At 42.5% G+C, this 18,913-nt stretch overlaps 1 protein-coding gene across 1 annotated transcript in view; it reads right to left on the bottom strand.

The window, feature by feature from the left end:
• BOLL (boule homolog, RNA binding protein) overlaps positions 1 to 18,913 on the bottom strand; it is a 101,714-nt gene that overhangs the window by 58,983 nt on the left and 23,818 nt on the right. Inside the window, exons 5-8 of the mRNA XM_050969530.1 lie at positions 16,096 to 16,150; positions 13,333 to 13,408; positions 8,770 to 8,897; positions 4,428 to 4,499 (exon numbers count right to left, since the gene is read on the bottom strand). Coding sequence (XP_050825487.1) covers positions 4,428 to 4,499; positions 8,770 to 8,897; positions 13,333 to 13,408; positions 16,096 to 16,150 — 331 coding nt within the window. The remainder of the gene's footprint in view (positions 1 to 4,427; positions 4,500 to 8,769; positions 8,898 to 13,332; positions 13,409 to 16,095; positions 16,151 to 18,913) is intronic.

Genomic DNA, 18,913 nt, shown 5'->3' with positions numbered 1-18,913 from the left:
CAGGCCGACCCTACAGACGCTGCTAAAGGAAAATTTTCCGGCTGGCGTGCACGCAGCGCGCGCACACCTACTTTGAATGGACATGAACAACCCTCAAAGGAGAACATATCTGATCTTGTGTATGACTCCGGGCATTGGCGGGATGGGAGGGAAGGCATGCAGAAGAGGTGCGTCAGATCAGATGAAAAAAGCATTTCCTCTGGATTTTGGTCCCAGACCCGCTCTGAAGCAAAATGTTGGAAGTTTGCTGTTCTGGCTCACGGCAAATAGGTCTACCGAGGGGAACTCCCATAGCTGAAATATGTTCTGGATCACTGAGGTGTTTATTTCCCACTCATGGTTGTGCGAGAACTTTTGGCTTAGCGTGTCGGCTGTGATGGTATGAGATCCTTGTAGGTAGGTGGCTGATATGTTGATGTTGTGTCGGATGCACCATGTCCATAGCTTTATGGCCTCTGTGTATAGGGAGTGCGATCTTGCTCCTCCCTGTTTGTTTATATGGAATATGCAGGCCACATTGTCCGTCATGATCTGCATGGTTTTGTTTTTGATTAGAGGCATGAAGTGCGCATAGGCCTTGCGAACTGTTCACAGTTCCAGAATGTTGATGTGGAGAATTGATTCTGAAGACCACCTGACCTGTGCTGTGAGGCTGTTTTAAATGGGCACCCAACCCAGGAGGGAGGCGTCCATTGTAATTATCATTTGGGGGGGAATGTTGTGCGGGCAAGTCCACAATTGTAAAGAGTCCTTGACCTTCACTGGCATGCTTAGGAGTTTGGTCAGTCTTTGTTTGTATAGAATGTACACTGTCCTGAGCCAAGCTTGCAGGCAGCGCATGCACAGTCTGGCATGATTTACGACATATGTGGTCACCACCATGTGACCTAGTAGATGAAGGCAGGTCCTGGCAGACACTTGTGGACTGTGTACCATGGTATCGATCAAGTATGTCAGGGTGACGAATCTCTGAGGTGGTAATGATCCTTTTGCCTATATAGAGTCTAGGTGGGGTCCCTATAAAGTCCAGTTGTTGAACTGGTGTTAGCATTGACTTTTGAAGGTTTATTTGTAGACTGAGATCTGTGAAAAGTGACATTGTCTTTTGCGTGGCTTCGACGGCTTCTTCTTGAGTGTAAGCCTTGATTAGACAATCATCTAAATATGGGTAGATCATGACCCCTTGCTTGCATAGGTTGGTCGCCACCTGCTAGCACTTTGGAAAACACTCGAGGTGGCTGTGGAAAGGCCAAAGGGTAGTACTGTGTATTGGAAGTGGTCCTGTCTCAGTACAAATCAGAGGAATAGCTTGTGTGCTGGGTACACAGTGATGTGAAAATATGCATCTTGTAGGTCAAGGGCTGCAAATCAATCCGCTCGTTCCAGAGCAGGAATTATTGTTGCTAAAGTAACCATCCTGAAACATGGTGTTTTGACAAATTTATTTAGTTTCCTGAGGTCAAGAATGGATGTCCATTCCCTAGACTTCTTTTGTGTTAAAAAATAATGGGAATAAAAGCCCTTTCCTCTGTGTTGTACCAGTACTGGTTCTACCATGCCTAGTTGCAGGAGGTATTCTATTTCCTGTCTCAAGAATGACCTGTGAGAAGGGTCCCTGAAGAGGGATGGGGAGGGAGGGTGGGTAAGGAGAGGAACTGGATGGAGCAGCTGGTCTTGATGATCTCTAGTACCCATTTGTCAGAAGTGACAATATGCCAAAATGGGTAGAATGGTACCAGCCGGTCTGTAAGACGGTTCGTGCAGTGTGGAGTTAGCAATAATAGCTGCGGGAGGTCTGTTAAGCCCTCAACCAAACCTTCAAATTTGGTGTTTGGAGATTGGTTGCTGTGACGTGGAGGACTGTGAAAAATTTGATCTTCGTTTGGGTGGTGTTTGCCTACGTCTTTGAGGATAATACGGTATCCGGTTGTGTGTGTATGGAGCCTGTCTAGGGCGTTATAATGTATAATATCTGCCTTATTTGCATTTTGTTGCAGGTGTATAGATGCCTAGAGATCTAAGAGCGGCTCTCGAGTCCTTTACGGAGTGAAGTGACTCGTCAATCTCGCTGGCAAACAGCTTCTGACCCTCAGAAAGAAGGTCCTTTACTGTAGATTGCACCTCTCTTGGAAACTCTGACAGGTGAAACCAGGAGGCCCATCAGTTGCAATGATACTCGCCGCAGTGTCATCAGAATCCAGTGATGCCTGAAGGGCTGTTCAAGCTACACTGTGGTCTTTAGAAATGAGCGACGTAAACTGCTCTCTCTTTTCCCCTGGTATAAGTTCAATAAAGTCTGCTAATTTTCAGTAAGTCATGTGATCATATTTTGCCAGGAGAGCTTCATAACTGAAAATTCTAAACTGTAATGTTGCCGATGAGTAGGTCCTGCGGCCAAGTAAATCCAGCCTTTTTCACTCGTTATCATAAGTTGTGGACATGGAATAATGTCCTACCTCTTTTGTTAACAGCATCCACCATGAGAGAATTTGGGGGCTTGAAAATAAAAATTCTAGACCCTGTGAAGGGACATAATACTTTTTCTCCGTCTTCTTACACGTAGGTTGGATTCTGGCGCGGGTTTTCCAGATGGTTATGATGGGCTCCATAATGGCAAGGGAATCTTGGAAGATGTTGATGTGTGGAATATGTCCAAGAGCTTGGGCTGAGATTTGGTAACCTCTTCAAGAGGATTTGAAGTGTGTTAGCTACTATTTTAAACAGTCCCTGAAACTGTCTGAAATTGTCTCCAGTAGTAGGGGACAGAGGCATGATAAGTCTTGTCACATGAGGGAGACAAGTCAGTCACAGGAATAGCCGCCTGGTCTAACTCCTGCTCTGTTTGCTCAAAAGTCTGTTCCTGGGAGACATTAGGTGGAACTACTGGTTTTGGTGAGAGGTGCCTATACATTTCCCTGCTGCTTGGTGGCTTGGGAAAATATTGCCTGTATACTGCCCATGGGTCCCAGAATGACCATTGTGGTCGGCAAGGCACAGGTTGGTGTCCCCATGAGTGTCCATACCATCGCTGTATGTCTGGGATGGTGTCTAGCATGCTCTTGTGGCTCAGATCTGATACTGGTCTGCACGGGTGAGGAATGCTGAAATGAAGAAAGTTCCCCCTCCTCGCCCTCCTCACTGGATTGGGGGGGGGGCAGATGCAGTGGTGGATGCAATATCAGTACAGAGGAGAAGAGACTCAAGTTACAGGCTCACTGTCAAGTCCTTAGGTGCAAAGAACTGCTGCATTCTTGGTACTGGAGGAGGCACTTGCATTTGTTGCAGTACCGGGAGATAGTGCGGTGCCAGGGGGATAGGTGCCGATGTTGCCTGCACGAGGAACTTAGGAGGCTTCAGTGTTGATGCATTAGTGATGTGCAGGAGAGAGCCAGGTGGTGGCCCCAATGCCTTAGAAACTGCAGAGGCACTCGCTAGGGAGGATTTTGTTGTTGTCACCTGTGCCGTAGAGGAAAGGGCAGTCTTTTCTCTGCCTTCCTTTTTGGAGCCTGGCAGCTTAGGGTCTGTGGCTTTAACAGTACCCACAGTACCAGAAGTCCCTGCTAACTCATAGGTACTTTGCTGCAGCGTGGTCAGTACCAATGCAGTAGAGTGAGCCAGGGAATGCTTCTTTTTAGATGCAGGTTTGGTAGGAGGAGTGGTAGCTCTCCTTTTTGCAAGTCTTAAAAGACAGGTCCCTCCCACATGAAGCAGAGAAGGAGGATCTGTCAAAAGCTACCTTCAGTGACTGGTCACTGGGAGAAGTTTGCGTGCCTGGGATGGAGGGACTTCTCCACGAGAATAAGCTTAAGTTTTAGGTCCCTTATCTTCCTTGTGCGGGTCTTCAGATTATAGCAATGAGAGCATGTTTGGGGTACATATGTTTCCCACAGCCACCTGACGCATTGTGAGTGTCCATCAGAGATAGAAATTGCTTCATGGCATGAGATGCATTTAAATCCAGGAGATCCTGGCATTTCAAATGGCATATCCCCATGACAGGATGAAGTTAAAAAATAATTTTTTTTTTATACAGGGAGAAGAAAAATAGAAAGTCTTAACTAACTAATCTAAATGTACTAATAACACTAATCTAACTTTATATAAAAAAACTGCTAACAAGCATATCTGAGGTAAAGCAAGTGAAGGCACTGCTGGAGCTCTGACTCGGACCAACGGTGACTGAGAAGGAACTAAGTTGGCGGGAAGGAGGGGCGGCGGGGGGGAGGGGTGGCTGCACAGTGCTAATCAACTGCCATGACAGGCAAGAGACAGGGAGAGCACATGTGCAGCCCAGCCAGATACTGCTGTTGAAATTCTCCGACTAGAGGCGCAGAGTGTGCAATCACCGAAAGTGGAACACCCACAGGGACATCACTCAAAGAACCACCTCAGGCTATGAAATGATATACCAGTTTTCTAATTTTTACCTGGTAAGGATATGTAGGTTGATGATAAACAGGTTGAGCTACCATTACAGGGGAACTGGAAATGGACCGTGACTTTAAAAGAAAAAAAAAGAGATAAATTAGAAATTTTAATACATTAATCTCAGGAACTGTTACTTTTACTAAAACATACACCTTAAGTACTATATGCTATACAACTTACCATTTTAAAAACAAAATAATTTATACAGAATGGTTACTTACAGTAACTATGATTCTTTAAGATGATCACTTGCAAGGATCCACACTGCAGATAAAGCACATAGCCTAGGCACATGAACTAAGAACTTTCTTGAAAGCAGTGTCCATTGGGACTGCGCACATACCCTATATCCTCAAATTCCCACACACACACCCGACCAATCCTGTGGATATGAAAGGGAGTGCAACCTCAAACCTAATTTAAGTTCTTTCCACAAAACACAAAATCTGCTGGAAGACTCTGGAATAATGGAATATATTGTACCAAAGTCCAGAAGGTTGAAATAATTGAGGGCCCTGATACTAAAGGACACAGAGTATGTCTACACAGCAAAGAAAAATCTGCAGCTCACCCGTGCCAGCTGACATGTTCTCATCGGGCTCAGGCTGTGGGCCTGTTTCACTACTATGTAGACTTCCAGACTCAGGCTGCAGGCCAAGCTCTGGAACCCTCTCACCTCACAAGGTCCTAGAGCCTGGGCTCCAGCCCATGCCCAGATGTCTAAACAGCAGTGAAACATCCCCATGAGTCCATGTCAGCTGGCACACGCCAACCATAGGTTTTTCTTTGCTGTTTAGACATACCCTCAGCACCAGAAGAACCAACATCAATGTACTGGGAAGCCCAGATTTGAGGCACTACAGCTTGAGGTAGTCACCACCAAGGTAATCAATGCCCAGGTGCTCAACACAAAGGGTACGTCTACATGGCAGTTAAAAACCTGTGTCTGGCTCATGTCATCTGACTCGGGCTTCTGGGGCTCAAGCTAAGAGGCTGTTTAATTGTGGAGTAGATGTTTGGGAACAGGCTGGAACCTGATCTCTGGGACCCTCCCACTTCGCAGAATCCCAGAGCCTGGGCTCTCGCTTGAACGTGAACATGTACACTATAATTAAACAGCCCCTTAAGCCCAAGTGAGCTGGCATAGGCCAGATGCGAGTTTTTAACTCCAGTGTAGACATAACCATGATGTCTAAAAGACAGAATCCAACAGTAAACTCTGTGTAATCTGTAAGTTTCTTCCCAGGACATCTTTCCAATGCAGCTTTTTGGTAAAGATAAAATATCTGTCTTTTGGGGTTGAAAGAAAGGTGCCTGCCCTTTCCTGTTTAAAACCAGCACTTGATCTACCACCATTTATCCTCTTCCCAAAACAAACACCAATTCTAAAATGGATGTGAGACAGACTGGGGGATATGTTTGTGGCAATTTATGAATTCCATTTTTTGTGAACACTGTTATATTTCATCCTCCATTTTGAATGTAACCTTTACTGTGGCCTGAAATATTCATTATGGTATCAGGAACTTGACACATAGTAGGAAGGCTACGACAGAGCCATCAGCATTGAAAGTCCCTCTCCTGGGGGAACGACGGGGTTGCTATCAGCAGGGCAACTGACTTTGAACTTTCTGCCCAGAAGCTGACAGCGGGAAAGAGCATGGAAAATACCCAGTGGAAAAACAAGGACAGAAAAGGTAGAAAAGGCTGTTTTAAAAATAGGAATATCCTTTAAACAAAGGAAAACCATTTCATTGCCAGAAACAAAAGACCAAGCTGAAAAAAGTGGAGGCATGAGTGGCTTTATCTCCTTAAAGGACAGTGGTCAAACCCAAAGCTCCCAAAAGGGGGTAAGATCGCACTGAGGGCACTGCATTCAGGAATTTATTTTCCATAGATTCGTAATTTTCTTGTGCCTTTTAAAAGTGTGTGTGTGTGTGTGTGTGTGTGTGTGTGTGTGTGTGTGTGTGTGTGTGTGTGTGTGTAAGAAAAGCTCACACTGCCAGGTAGACGCTGGGGGAAAAGTGTGCACACTGGTTCTGGGGTCTAGGCAGGGCCGGTGCTTCCATTTAGGCGACCTAGGCAATCGCCTAGGGTGCCAGGATTTAGGGGGTGGCATTTTGCCACCCTTGGTGGCAATTCGGCGGCGGAGGGTCCTTCCGCGCTCCGGGTCTTCGGCGGCAATTCTGCGGCGGGTCCTTCACTCGCTCCGGGACCTGCCGCCAAAGTGCCCCAAAGACTAGGAGAGTGGAAGGACCCCCCGCCCCGCCACAGAATTGCTGCCAACGACCGGAAGCGCAGAAGGACCACTGCCTAGGGCGCCAAAAACCTGGTGCCGCTCCTGGGTCTAGATGGCCAGACTATAAGGTCTCACTGCCCAAGAAGAGTGTTGTACACTGGGTCTGGGAAGTGAGTTTGAGAGATCCAAAGCTAGGTACAGTGATCAGTCACTAATCAAACTTAGGGAGTTTATTAGCATTTAGAATTCAGTGATCACAACAGACTGGAGTCTATTCAGAAACTGGACCGGCGACTGGTCTAGATTGTGACTGCATGTTCTCACAAAACCCAGTAGTCCTGAGTTCCAATTCTTTTGGCTCTGACAGCCAAAACCCTTCACAACATTTCTACATAGTTCTCTGTTATGAATTTCTTTCTGCTCTATAATGTCTCATCCTTTATACTATATTTAAAAAAAATAGGTGAGGCCAAATGAAGTGAGAATTTAAACTTCATATACTTTTTTGTAATATTATGCATTTTTAAAGTCACAGATTCTCTAGGCAAAGGTAAAAGCATTAACATAATGTAAAAGTTTGTTTTATTCAACAGGATCTATGAAGTCTGTACTAACAATCATGTGTTAACTGCAGTTACCTCCTAACAGACACATTAATTACATTATATGATGCAGTTATAGTCAGAAAAGCAGCCTGTTCCTTAGCTGCCATCAAACATAATGAGAGACTAGGCAGGTAAGGTAATATCTTTTATTGGACTAATTTCTGTTGGTGAAAGAGATAAGCTTTTGAGCTAACACAGCGCTCTTTGTCAGGTCTGGGAAACACACTCAGAGGTTGTGTCTATACTAGAGATCTTACAGCAGCGCTGCTGTAAGATCTCCCCTGGAGCCGCTGGGGGTGGGGGTGGGGGTGGGGGGTGGGCGGGCAGCAGAGTAGGGATGCTGAAGGACAGGATGATATTTTCAATGAGTAGACAATCTGCCCACCCTCCACCTGACCACTAGCTGGCAATGTTGGCGGTTGTTCACCTACTGGGGGAAAGGAGAGGAAAAAAGTGTGGGGCGGGAGGGAGGGTAAGGTAGGGTTAGTGAATTATAGATTGTTGTAATAAGCCGTATATCCAGGGTCTCAGTTCAGTTTTTAGTTGGCACTTACCACCCCACAATGGAAGCCTTACAGGATAACACCAAACAATTAAATTACAACCCATATTAGATGAGGACCACATCCTGAAAGAAATCTTTCCCAAACCACCTCTTCTGGCCTTCAAACAACTCCCCAATCTCTCCATGCTCATCATCTGAAGCAAGCTCCACAGAGACTAGGACACACCAACTGAAAGTGGCACATACTCTGCCAGAACAACAGATGCAAAACCTATAGACATATCTTCACTACTATGATGATCAACAACCCAATCAATGCCTTTCAAGATCTATGGGTCTTATACTTGCCTATCACAACATATGAAGTACCTCACCCAGTCCACTAAACATAACTTTGCTAGACACTAAAAATCATGGACCAAATAGAAACACTGGATTTATGGTATATTCCAACAATCTATAACCCACAACCTCCCCCAGTTTTTTCCCCCTTCAATCCTCCCTAGGAGTGAAGAGGTGTTAAGGGGCCACTTCACCTTGAATGGTCCCTTGAAATATGTGTATGTGAAATATACTTATGCTAAGCAATCTGTTCCACCTTGTATTTAGCTGGGACACACTGAGTATGTTTCCCATACCTGAAGAAAAGCTCTGTGTAAGCTCAAGAGCTTATTTCTCTCACCAGCAGATGTTGGTCCAATAAAAGATATTGCCTCACCTACCTTGTCTCTTTCATATCCTGAGACCGACACAGCTATAAAAATACTTCCTACAATCAAAGATAACGCACAGTTAGCAAGTTTCACAGTAGTAATTAATTTTCTTCAGAGTTTTATCTATTTTGTATAACAAGGAGAGAGGAAAGAAGAAAACATGGAAAATACAAGAAAGAAGCAAAAGGAAACAAGCTTCATGGGACAGAACCTTACCAACAAGCCAGTTGTGAGACATATGCAGTATTCTCAGATTATAATCTTTCAGATATTACTTACAGGCCATGGCTGTGGAACAGATGTAACTTCAGGAGTATGAAAATAAGCTACTCCATTGTGATAAGTATAAGGATATCCAGTTGAAGTGGTCAAGTACATTGTTCCAGCTGCTGGCATTATGCTAGATCCTAAAATAAACAATGATGGTTGAAATTAAAATTAAGCAAACTTGCAACTTTTAAAACAAGTGAAGTAATAGAAAATTCCAATGCACGTTTTAATTGCCCAACATATAACACATTTTATACTCTATATATCAACTCCATGTTGCTGCTCTGCATCTCTCTGTAACAGGAATGTGTCTCAAACAAACCACAGATGCTGCAATAGCTCTGGTGGAGTGGATTTTTAAATCCTTGGTGGGAACTATGCTTCCAGCTAAGATGTAACATAGTTCTATCTTTTTATCCACTGTGACACCCTTTGTTTGCTAATAAGCTGTCTCTGACATCTTTCACCATAGGCTATAATAGTCAATTGGATTTTCTAAAGGCTTTGGTACTCTCTAGGTAAACACAGTGCCCTTCTAATGTCCCCATTATGCAGATAAAATTACATGTAGCTAAGATTGGGCCTCACAATCACCTGGTTCTTATGCACCTAAGCATATGGTTGTCTGGCCATTAATGCATCAATTCTCCAGCTCTCTTGGCAGAGATGACGGCTTTAAGAAAAGCTGTCTTTAGATACAGATGCACCAAAGACATTTTCTTAAGTGGCTCAAAGGGAGGATCAATGAGTTTAATCAGAGCAAGATTTAAGCCCCAAGAATAGAGGAGGCTCCCTTGTAGAAGGAAAAACATTGGTCATACCTTTCAGGAACAAGGAAACAGTACGACCAGAAAATACTGATCTGTGTTTAATATGCCTGACAGCTAAATGTCCCTTAAGCCTGAATTTAAGGAGAGGGAAGTGGTCCAATGTCCTGATGTCAACTTGGGGAGCCTTCAAAATCATCTCCAATGGTGTGAAAGCTACTCTGAGACAACTGCTTATTTGAATCAGAGAGGTAGGTACAGAAGCAGAGTCAAGTGGTGGAAAAGCATGTGGTGAAATGGACAGTAGCCTCAGTGATGGTCCCCCACTGAGGCACTGGGAGAGAGAAGGGATTCTTGGGATCTATTGTAGTGACACGTCCAGGCTGACTGGTGCTGTGGTCTGTCACTGGAGATGTGTGTTGAAGAGACAGCTATATCAATAAAACTTTTCCAAAATACTCCTGTATTGGAGAGTAAGAGAGAGGAAAAAGATGATACTTCCTCCTATTCTTTTGTTTGGGCCCCTATAGTGGGGAGAAGTGCTTCCTGTTTTGATTTCCTGGAGGAGTCCTGTGGTGCCATGACTGATGTATTGGTGCTGGAGGACATGTTCAATATAGGACTGGCAGAGAGGACAGTGGTGCTGGATGAAGGGTTTGACCTGGGACTTTTCAAGCCTTATGCCACAGTGATAGTTCAGTTTTTAGTGTTGTGCCATAAACTGATTTTGATGCCACAGAACTGACAGGACTGAGCATTGGTGGCTGAGGAAGTCTCTCCCTTTATGGAGCCAAGTAGATCCCAGATTGTGCCTTTGGAGGAAGATGGCACAGAAACCCAAGTAGAAGGGTTTGTCCCACAGGACAGGACCTCAGGATTGATCATGGTCTTGACACCTGTCATGGGCCTGCCAGAGTTTCAGGCTGTACATGTTCTGAGGCCAGATGAGTCTGCAGCTTCAAGTCTCTCTCCCTTCTGGCCTGGGGAGTAAAGGCATGGCAATGGTAAGAAAGTTGGCTTTACTCAAAAACAGATGAGACTGGATGTGGGCATCAGACTCAGGAATACCTCAGACAAGAGGAGCACCTCTTGAAGCCCTCACAGGGCTCAAGACCTGTCATAGTTCTCGTAAAGGAGCCCAGAGAGAGGACAAGGGAAGACTACTTACACTATTCTAAAATTAACTAACTACACTACACTAAACAATACTAACTACAGACTTACAAGAAAAGGTTATAAGGTAGTCTAGTCCTGAGGACAGGACATGGTGAGTTCCGTCTGCTCTCTGCAGTGGCAGTGAAGAAGCTGAGTCAGTTAGGGTGTGTACTCCACTATATAGGGTAGGGTGATGATGTCATTCTTGTGTACACTCAATGGAAATAGCTTTTCAAGGCAGTTCAGCAGCTCAATACCAGCAGGTGCCAAACCCACAAGATATAACACACAGAGGGCCTTAGAGAAGAACAATATGTTTTATACTCAATTTAGTTTCTAAAACAAAACTCTGTAATATAGATAAAAGCAATTACAATGCAAAGGTACTGACATATGACTATCCTGGGTAAGCTAAGCCTTTCATCTGTGGATTCACACTCTTTGACAGGACACTTCATCAGTACCTTTTCAAAGCCTTCCCCAAACTTCAAAAATGGAAACTAAAGAAACAGGGATGTAATTTTGGATAAGCATATAAGTATTTGAATGTTATTTTGCATTAAATCTCAACAATCTTAACGTTAGAGCTGGTTGAAAAATTTCCAAATTCCTAATGTCGACAATTTTTCACCCATTTTAAATATAAAAAATCAAGTTTTAATTAAAATTTAGTTTTTCAATTAGCTCTAGTTAACAGTACCTAAAAACGGTTCATAACAAAGTATTTATTATGAATAATCTTTTGACATAAGAAAATAAATTCCTGAACACTTCAAAGCTGTCTATTCAGGTCAAAATGAAACTAGTCATTAACTAAGCATCACAAACCACGACCCCAGTATTAGAAACATCTGAAGAGGCAAAATATAAGAAAGGAGAACTAAACAATTCCTCAGCAAATGCTATTATCGAAGTCAGAAATAAAAGGTGGAAAAATAACTAGTTGACAATCCAGCAATCTTGGAAGTTTGTATTTTGGTATCAGTTAAATTGGCCAGTCCTGCAGGCAAAAATATAGACAAGCCAAACTTGTGGGAGACCAACTATAGATTCACAGAAACTAAAGACAGTGAAAGCTTATTCCATCCCCTGCCAATTCAGTATTCCCTATGCTATGATACATTTATTAGTACAACATCCAGTCAATTTAAAAATATTTCAAGCAATGTGGCTTTTGTTACTTCTCTTATGAGACCATCCCACACCCCAACAGATATCAATCTCTGATATTTATTTCTGATATTCAGCCTAAATTTTCCACTTCTAAATTGCATTCTTTTGCTGATGGTTATAGCCCTGCACTGCCCTAAGTAGCTGGTCTCTTAACTTGTGTTTTCACTTTTCAGATATTTGTAGGCTATTATCAAACCCTTAGTCAAAGCTTAGTTAGGGTATTCATAATAATTATCTTCTCTCATAAGGTCAGTTCTTCTAGATTCCTAATCGTATTTGTTGATTTTCTCTACCCCTCGCCCCACGCCCCTTTGTCTGATATTTTTGGTAATACAGTGCACACAAGCAAATGGAATATTTCAAATGTGTTTGCTCCAGAGGAACACAGAAAGAGACCTCCTGTTCCATAACATGGTGCCTTTTGGGTATGCAAGCCCAAAACTACATTGGCTTTCTTTTTGCTGACATATCACAACAATATCAGGTATAGAAATATCTTCCTGCTCAAGTAAAAATGTACAAAAAGGGACCACCTACCATCAAAGCTTTTTTGAAAAGTTTTTGAACAACTGAAGCAGCACTGTATCATCCCTGTAGCAATATGGGACAGGTGACACTAGAGAATAGGCAGGGGGCATGGATATCTAAACACACATTTTCCAATGAGCCTCTTCTATAAATGACCTAAACCTCATGGATCCCTGGCTTTACCCAGAGACTGTCCCTGCCTCTGTTAGGTGCAACCTCTGGGATAGATAAAAGGAACATGTGCCACCTACAATATATTATCTTGTCTAAGTCTCCTTCAGCGTGGCTGTAGGATGAATATACTCTCAATTCTTGCCATCCTTAAACCGCTTATCACTGCTGCCTCATCATGGCTCTGGCCACTTCCAGCACATCGGAATCCACTGCTATGCTACCACTGGTTATACTTCAACAGCTATTGACCTTTGAACATGGCTTCACACAGCACACATGGGGAGTTAATGTTCCTTAGAGCAACGTATGTAGCATGTCAATATAACATGTGCCCTGTTTCCAATAGGAAAATGCTGTATACAGCAGACTGTCACATACTCTTTTCCTGCAGTTAAAACACATTTGTCTTTAGCTTTGAGGGTCTGTCACCATAAGGGTTTGTGACAGTTAGGAAGGGGCATACTGCCATACCAGAGTCACATTCTGCCATACCAAAGAGTCACATTCCATTCCACATTCAAGTGGGTACAATCTTCATCCTTTGGATCCCTTCCATGCAATGTACAAAGGAACATATTGTAAGGGTTAAAGGATGGTGCCTGGAAATCTGGTACTTTTGATGTTTTTGTTAGTATGCCAGTGCTTCCACTTGCTGACTATTCTAATCATATTCAACGCTCTGGATTAGTACAGTACAGGTTCAACACAGACATTTTTGGTTAAACGAGTTCTATTTATATCACATGCAGCTAAAGAATATAGTGAAAATACATACGAGAAATCCCTACTTGTTGTTTTCTTATTGCTGGACCAATATTCAGTTTCTTATCCTTATAATTAAGTTTTTCAGCCTAAAACAAAGAAAAACACTTAATATTCAGTACTTTTACTTTTTATTTTTTGGGTGCATATAACTACTGAAAATAAAACTAGAAGTAGATGATAGTGAACACACCCAACAAGCTTCTTTCAGATCTCTGATAGTGTATTCCAAGTACTAAAAAACCAACACTTTTACTATCTAAGTCCTTGGCTTCATTTTGCAAAAATTACCAATTGTGCTCCAATGTGTACATGGTGCTTATTGTGATTTGGGCAAATGCTCACTAAAATTTACTTCTGAACGCTAATGGAGTTTCCTGACCAGAGACACAAATAATTGCTAGTAAAAATGCCAGTTTTACTTTCCTCCTTTTCAAAATAAATGTCATTATAAAAATGTTTACTTTAAAAAAATTAACTATATTAAAACATGCAATTAATACACTGCAAGGCTACTATACAGTTTATAAAGGATGACTTCAATAATTCAGCTGGTGTGCTGTAAATTCACACTCTTGAGACTTGCAGCACAGTAACTTGCTGTGCAGGTTAGCGTTGTTGGCACAGGGGGTTAGGTCAGCTTAACTACACCACTCCGGGGTATGGATTTTCACACCCCTGAGTGACATAGTTAAGCTGACTTAATTTTCTAGTGCAGACCAGACCAAAGTGTAAATCAAAGTACGATGGGGCTACTTTTATTTACATCTTCTTTCAGCTCCTCATCATTTAAAGGAAAACAACAAAGTGACTGCAAAAAATACTGTCAAATTCACAAAGTAAACCAACTGCAAACTTTCGCTAATCTCTTTCATTTACTGTAGATGTAAGTATTGCTTTGCATCTACAGTAGGTAAAACAAAAATCAGACAGCAATGTGATTTTTAAATTGTAAGTGTCCCTTTTATCCTGCTTCTGCAAAAGGAAATCTGGAGGAACCAGAGGCCCTGATTCTCCATTTCCCTGAACACTTTGTAGTCATTTATACCAGTGCAAATGGGTATAAATCAGAATCAGGACCCAAGTTTTCACTGCCAGAGTTAGGAAGTCCAAGTATCAGATACAATATATCCATTAAAGAGCTAACAATAAAATCTCAAACCTTTTGCAGTTTTATTATCCAGAATATTTATTTAAAGAAAGATATAAAAGGAAATGCATAAAGATTCCAGTCCAGTCCAAAGGCAACAGTCAGAGAACAGACTGTTTTCCTTCTCTGGGCCCCAGTTCAGCAAGATATTTAAGCACTTGCTTGACGCTAAGCACTGTCTACGTGCTTAAAAGTTAGGCACGTGCTTTGCTGAATTTGAGCTCTGGAACACAAAGGATGGTACTATATATTCTCTTTCATGGCAAATAAACCTATTTAAGGGAAAGCAGCTAGTGAGACATGATAACGAGTGTACAGTTTCCAGAGCCAAATTGCTTCCTGACACAGGTGGTGGTGGGAAGAAGCTCCTCTCTGATGATATAACACCATATATTGCATTGGTATTATCAGTCAAAATTTGGACTGCTTATATATATATATATATAATTTTAACCAGAGTTGGCCAAAAATGGGAAATACCATGTCGTTAAAATTTCATTAAGAATTTCCCAGCTCTTTGAATAAAATTTTCAATATTTTAAAATTTTCAACCAGCTGTACTTGTTGATAGGTTGCCACTCAAGTCTAGAAGAGGGTTTGCTTGAGGTAATATCCTCTGGTGGTCTTCAGGGAACTTCATAGAATATCAGGGTTGGAAGGGACCTCAGGAGGTCATCTAGTCCAACCCCCTGCTCAAAGCAGGACCAAAACCCCAGACAGACTTTTGCCCCAGATCTCTAAATGGCCCCCTCAAGGGCTGAACTCACAACCCTGGGTTTAGAAGGCCAATGCTCAAACCACTGAGCTATCCCTCCCCCCACTTCATGAACACAACTGAGCCCATGGCTGATCCAGCCAACACAGCCCAAGCAGCCCAAGAGAACAGGTTGCAAAAGGCTAAGGTGTTGGAGCCATCATGGCTTCCTATATCCTAAGACAAGTACAAGAGAGAATATCCTTGCAGTTAAGAAAGGTCCATTCTGGGGCAAACCTCACATTTCCAGGAGCAAGAATTAATTGTATCTGGAAGTGGGCCTCAGATACCTCAGAGGTTTTTGAGTGCACCTGAGTGGTTCCTCCTTGATGAGCGTGAGGTTAACTTCAATTTTCCTCATGATCTCAGCCTCAGCCTAAAAATATAGTCTACTTATGACAGCTGGATTCTCTGCTCAAGGAAATCACAGCACCAGAAGGAACTGGATTCACAACAAACTTCAGATCCAAGTGATTAGTATACAGAGAAGAGGCTGGAAACAGCTCTCTCTACAAAGTTAAGGTACCTTACACTGAAGCAACACCTTCACCTGCCTTAGTCAGCTCTAGAGACTCCTAATACCCACCCTCCCTTAAATCTAAATCTCTGAGATGTCTTCTTAGATGTTCTGTGGGTTCAGAAGGGAAAATAATGCTACTGTTGCTTCTCTTCATTCTTCTGTACAAAGAAAGAAAAGCAACAAATCTGAACAAACGGCCCACAGACATCCTGGGCTTCTTTAATACCTTCAAATCCAAGCAGGCAAATACAGAAGTGACAAATATCCATTGGTAATGGATGTCTGCAAGCACTAATTCCATATTGAAGAATTTACCTAAACAATGAGTATAATGATGAATATATCATCTTACCTCTTGTAAAATTTTTTGTGCATCTTCTTGAGTTTCAAAAGTGATGAAACCATACCTAAATAAAAATTACATAAATTATTTTTCTTGCCATACTACTTTGTAACAAAAAACACATTATAATATATATTATATATATTACATATTATACAACATACTATGTTAAAATGTTAAGTTTGAAAAGTAAAGCACTAAGAAGTTATGAAATGACAAATAAAGTTGCCTTGGCAACCTTAATTCGGCCCTGTATGTGTATGAACTATAATAGTCTTTAATTACAGGCTCACATTCTATTTTTCTCACAGAACCACTGTCTCATTCGGTGAACACTGCTTAACGAGCAGCTAGTCAATATTTTGTTTTATCCTCATTGTTTGTGTGGTCCTGGCCCAGGCCCGGGCCCTGCTCTGAAGACAGAATTAACATCCTCATGGGCTTTTTTAAGGTGGTCATCACTATAATATGACTGCTTTACAAACATTAATGAATTTATTTTCACAGCACCTGTGAGATGAGGGGGTATTATTATCCACATTTTACAGATGGGGAACTGAGTCACAGAGAGATTAAAGTCAAAAGTATCCACTACATTTTGGGGCCCAATTTACTGTACACTATCCAAACTCTTCTCTGAAGGCATAATTATTAATATCCTCACAGGCTTTTCTATAGCACTGGCTGATTGCATTTTAATTCTTCACAAATATTATTAATTTTCAGAGCATTCTGAGAGGTGACAGAGTGATATTATCCCTATTTTAGAGATGAGGAACTCAGGCACAGAAAGTTTAAGGTAAAAAGACACCTGTGACCAGATTTTTCCGCACACTTATCATTATATAGCATTTTGTATGTTCAGACACAGGTTCCTATTGACATCAGCTGATGCTGAGAGTACCTAGCACTTCTGCAAATTAAACACCAGGGTATCAAGTAGGGCACCCAGAAAAAGAGGAATACACAATTAGTGATCACCTGTGAAGAATTTGGTTTAAGTGACTTTCCCAGCATCACCTAGAAACTCTTTTAACATGGGCTGAGATAGAATCTCATTCTCCAGAGCAATATTTAACTGCTTTAACTATGAAATCATCCTTCTTCTTCCTGCATTCCACTACCTCATTCACTACAGAACTTCCAATTTCCTCAACAAATAAAGCTGGGGACTTATAGACAGCGACCTCCTTCACTATACAACCTGATTCATTCCCACAGCAGGTCCATCCTCTGCCATGAATGAGACAGGGGTCCTGTGGAAAAATAGTGTGTGATTATGTAATTAGAGAATGTATTATAATGAATATACATAAGAGCACTTACTTTTGAGAATGAAACACACGCACAGCCTGTCCGTTTCAAATGTATTTGGTAACAGTAGAATAATGGTGAGACACAGGGATCTTGGGTTCCATTCCAGGATTTGGAGGGAAGTTTATTGTAGTTCGCACAGACTCTTCTACAGACTTTTTGCTTTCCCACCTTGGCTTCCTATTCCAGTCCAATTCTTCCTGTGTACCTGGTCCCAGTTTCCACTCCTCAGATTTATAAACTCAGTCTCAGATTATTTACTTAGTCAGTGCAAATCTCCCCGCACTCCCAATCTCTCCCCCTCCTCACACCCTGTCCCAGTCCCCTTGCCCAGCTAGTCCTCTTTTCACCATTTCCGGGTCCTCAGCCAATCTGCCTCTCCCTTCTCACACCACTATCTCTTAGTCATAGTCTTCCTCTCTGGGTTCCTCATCCAGTCTCATCTCTCACCCCACCCTGTCTCCTGATCTCAGTCTTTTTGCTCAAATAGTCCCAGTTCTACCCCTGTGCCACAGCTCCTTGTCAGATGTCTCCCCTCCCCAGTTTCCTTTTCCACACTGGTTCCTAATTCAAGTCTCCTTGTCCAGCTACTCTCAGTTCCCTCTCTCACTCCATCCAATCTCACTGTTCCACTCCCCATTAGCCAACAGGTTCCAGGCCCACCATTCCTCTCACCAGCTCCCACTCCCAGTTTCCTTGCCCAGATAGACTCTCATCGCCCCACCCCAACTCCCCCTTTTTCTCTGCTTCCTCCCTCTAGCTTCCCCCTCTAGCTCTTGTCCCTTCTGCATTTGAATCAGGCAGCTTCCTCCTCCATGCTGCAGGGCCCAATCGGGGGCGGGGGGGGGGGGGAAGAGGGAAAGGGTGTCATTAAGAACATGAGAAACAGTTTCCCTGTTCCAAGCTCAGGTGCCTGGACCCAGCATGCCCACAGCAGCCCAGAGCCAAAGTGCACGGAAAGTCCTGCTCATCTCTGGGCTGCAGCGTGCCTGGAATCTTCAAGAATGTAGCTGCTAAAACCAAAGTCTCTACTGAGCATGTGTAAACTATGATTTTTCAAAGGCTTGTAACTGAGCCAAATTTGGGGCAATTTTCATGGGAATGGCAAAAGGAACATCCCTGACACAAAGAACACCCCCCTGCCAAATCTCAAGTCTCCATATCCCAAATCTCCAAACATGGGGGCACTGGACCTTTTCAAAGAAAAGGTAATCAGAGTTTTTTAAAATGGGCAAAATAATGTATTTTTTACTAGCTTCATACTCAGAAATTTTCCAGGTAAATTCAGCTTGAGACAGGTAACTGACATGCAAGATTTCAGCCAAAATGGTTAAAATTTGGCAAAGTTATAAGCAATTGAAAATGGGGTGTTTACGATGGGAAGTGAAGGCAACCTTAGTAATAGGAGGAGTTACAAGACTCATCTGTAATGATTGTAAAACTACCAAGTTTTACCTTTTAAGGAAGAAAAAAAAATGACACTTATAAAAGGAAGTTGGGACTCTATTTAAAA

Source organism: Gopherus flavomarginatus, chromosome 10, assembly GCF_025201925.1.
Source record: "Gopherus flavomarginatus isolate rGopFla2 chromosome 10, rGopFla2.mat.asm, whole genome shotgun sequence".
Taxonomy (NCBI): Eukaryota; Metazoa; Chordata; order Testudines; family Testudinidae; genus Gopherus; species Gopherus flavomarginatus.
This window is presented reverse-complemented; position numbering and strand designations above follow the sequence as displayed.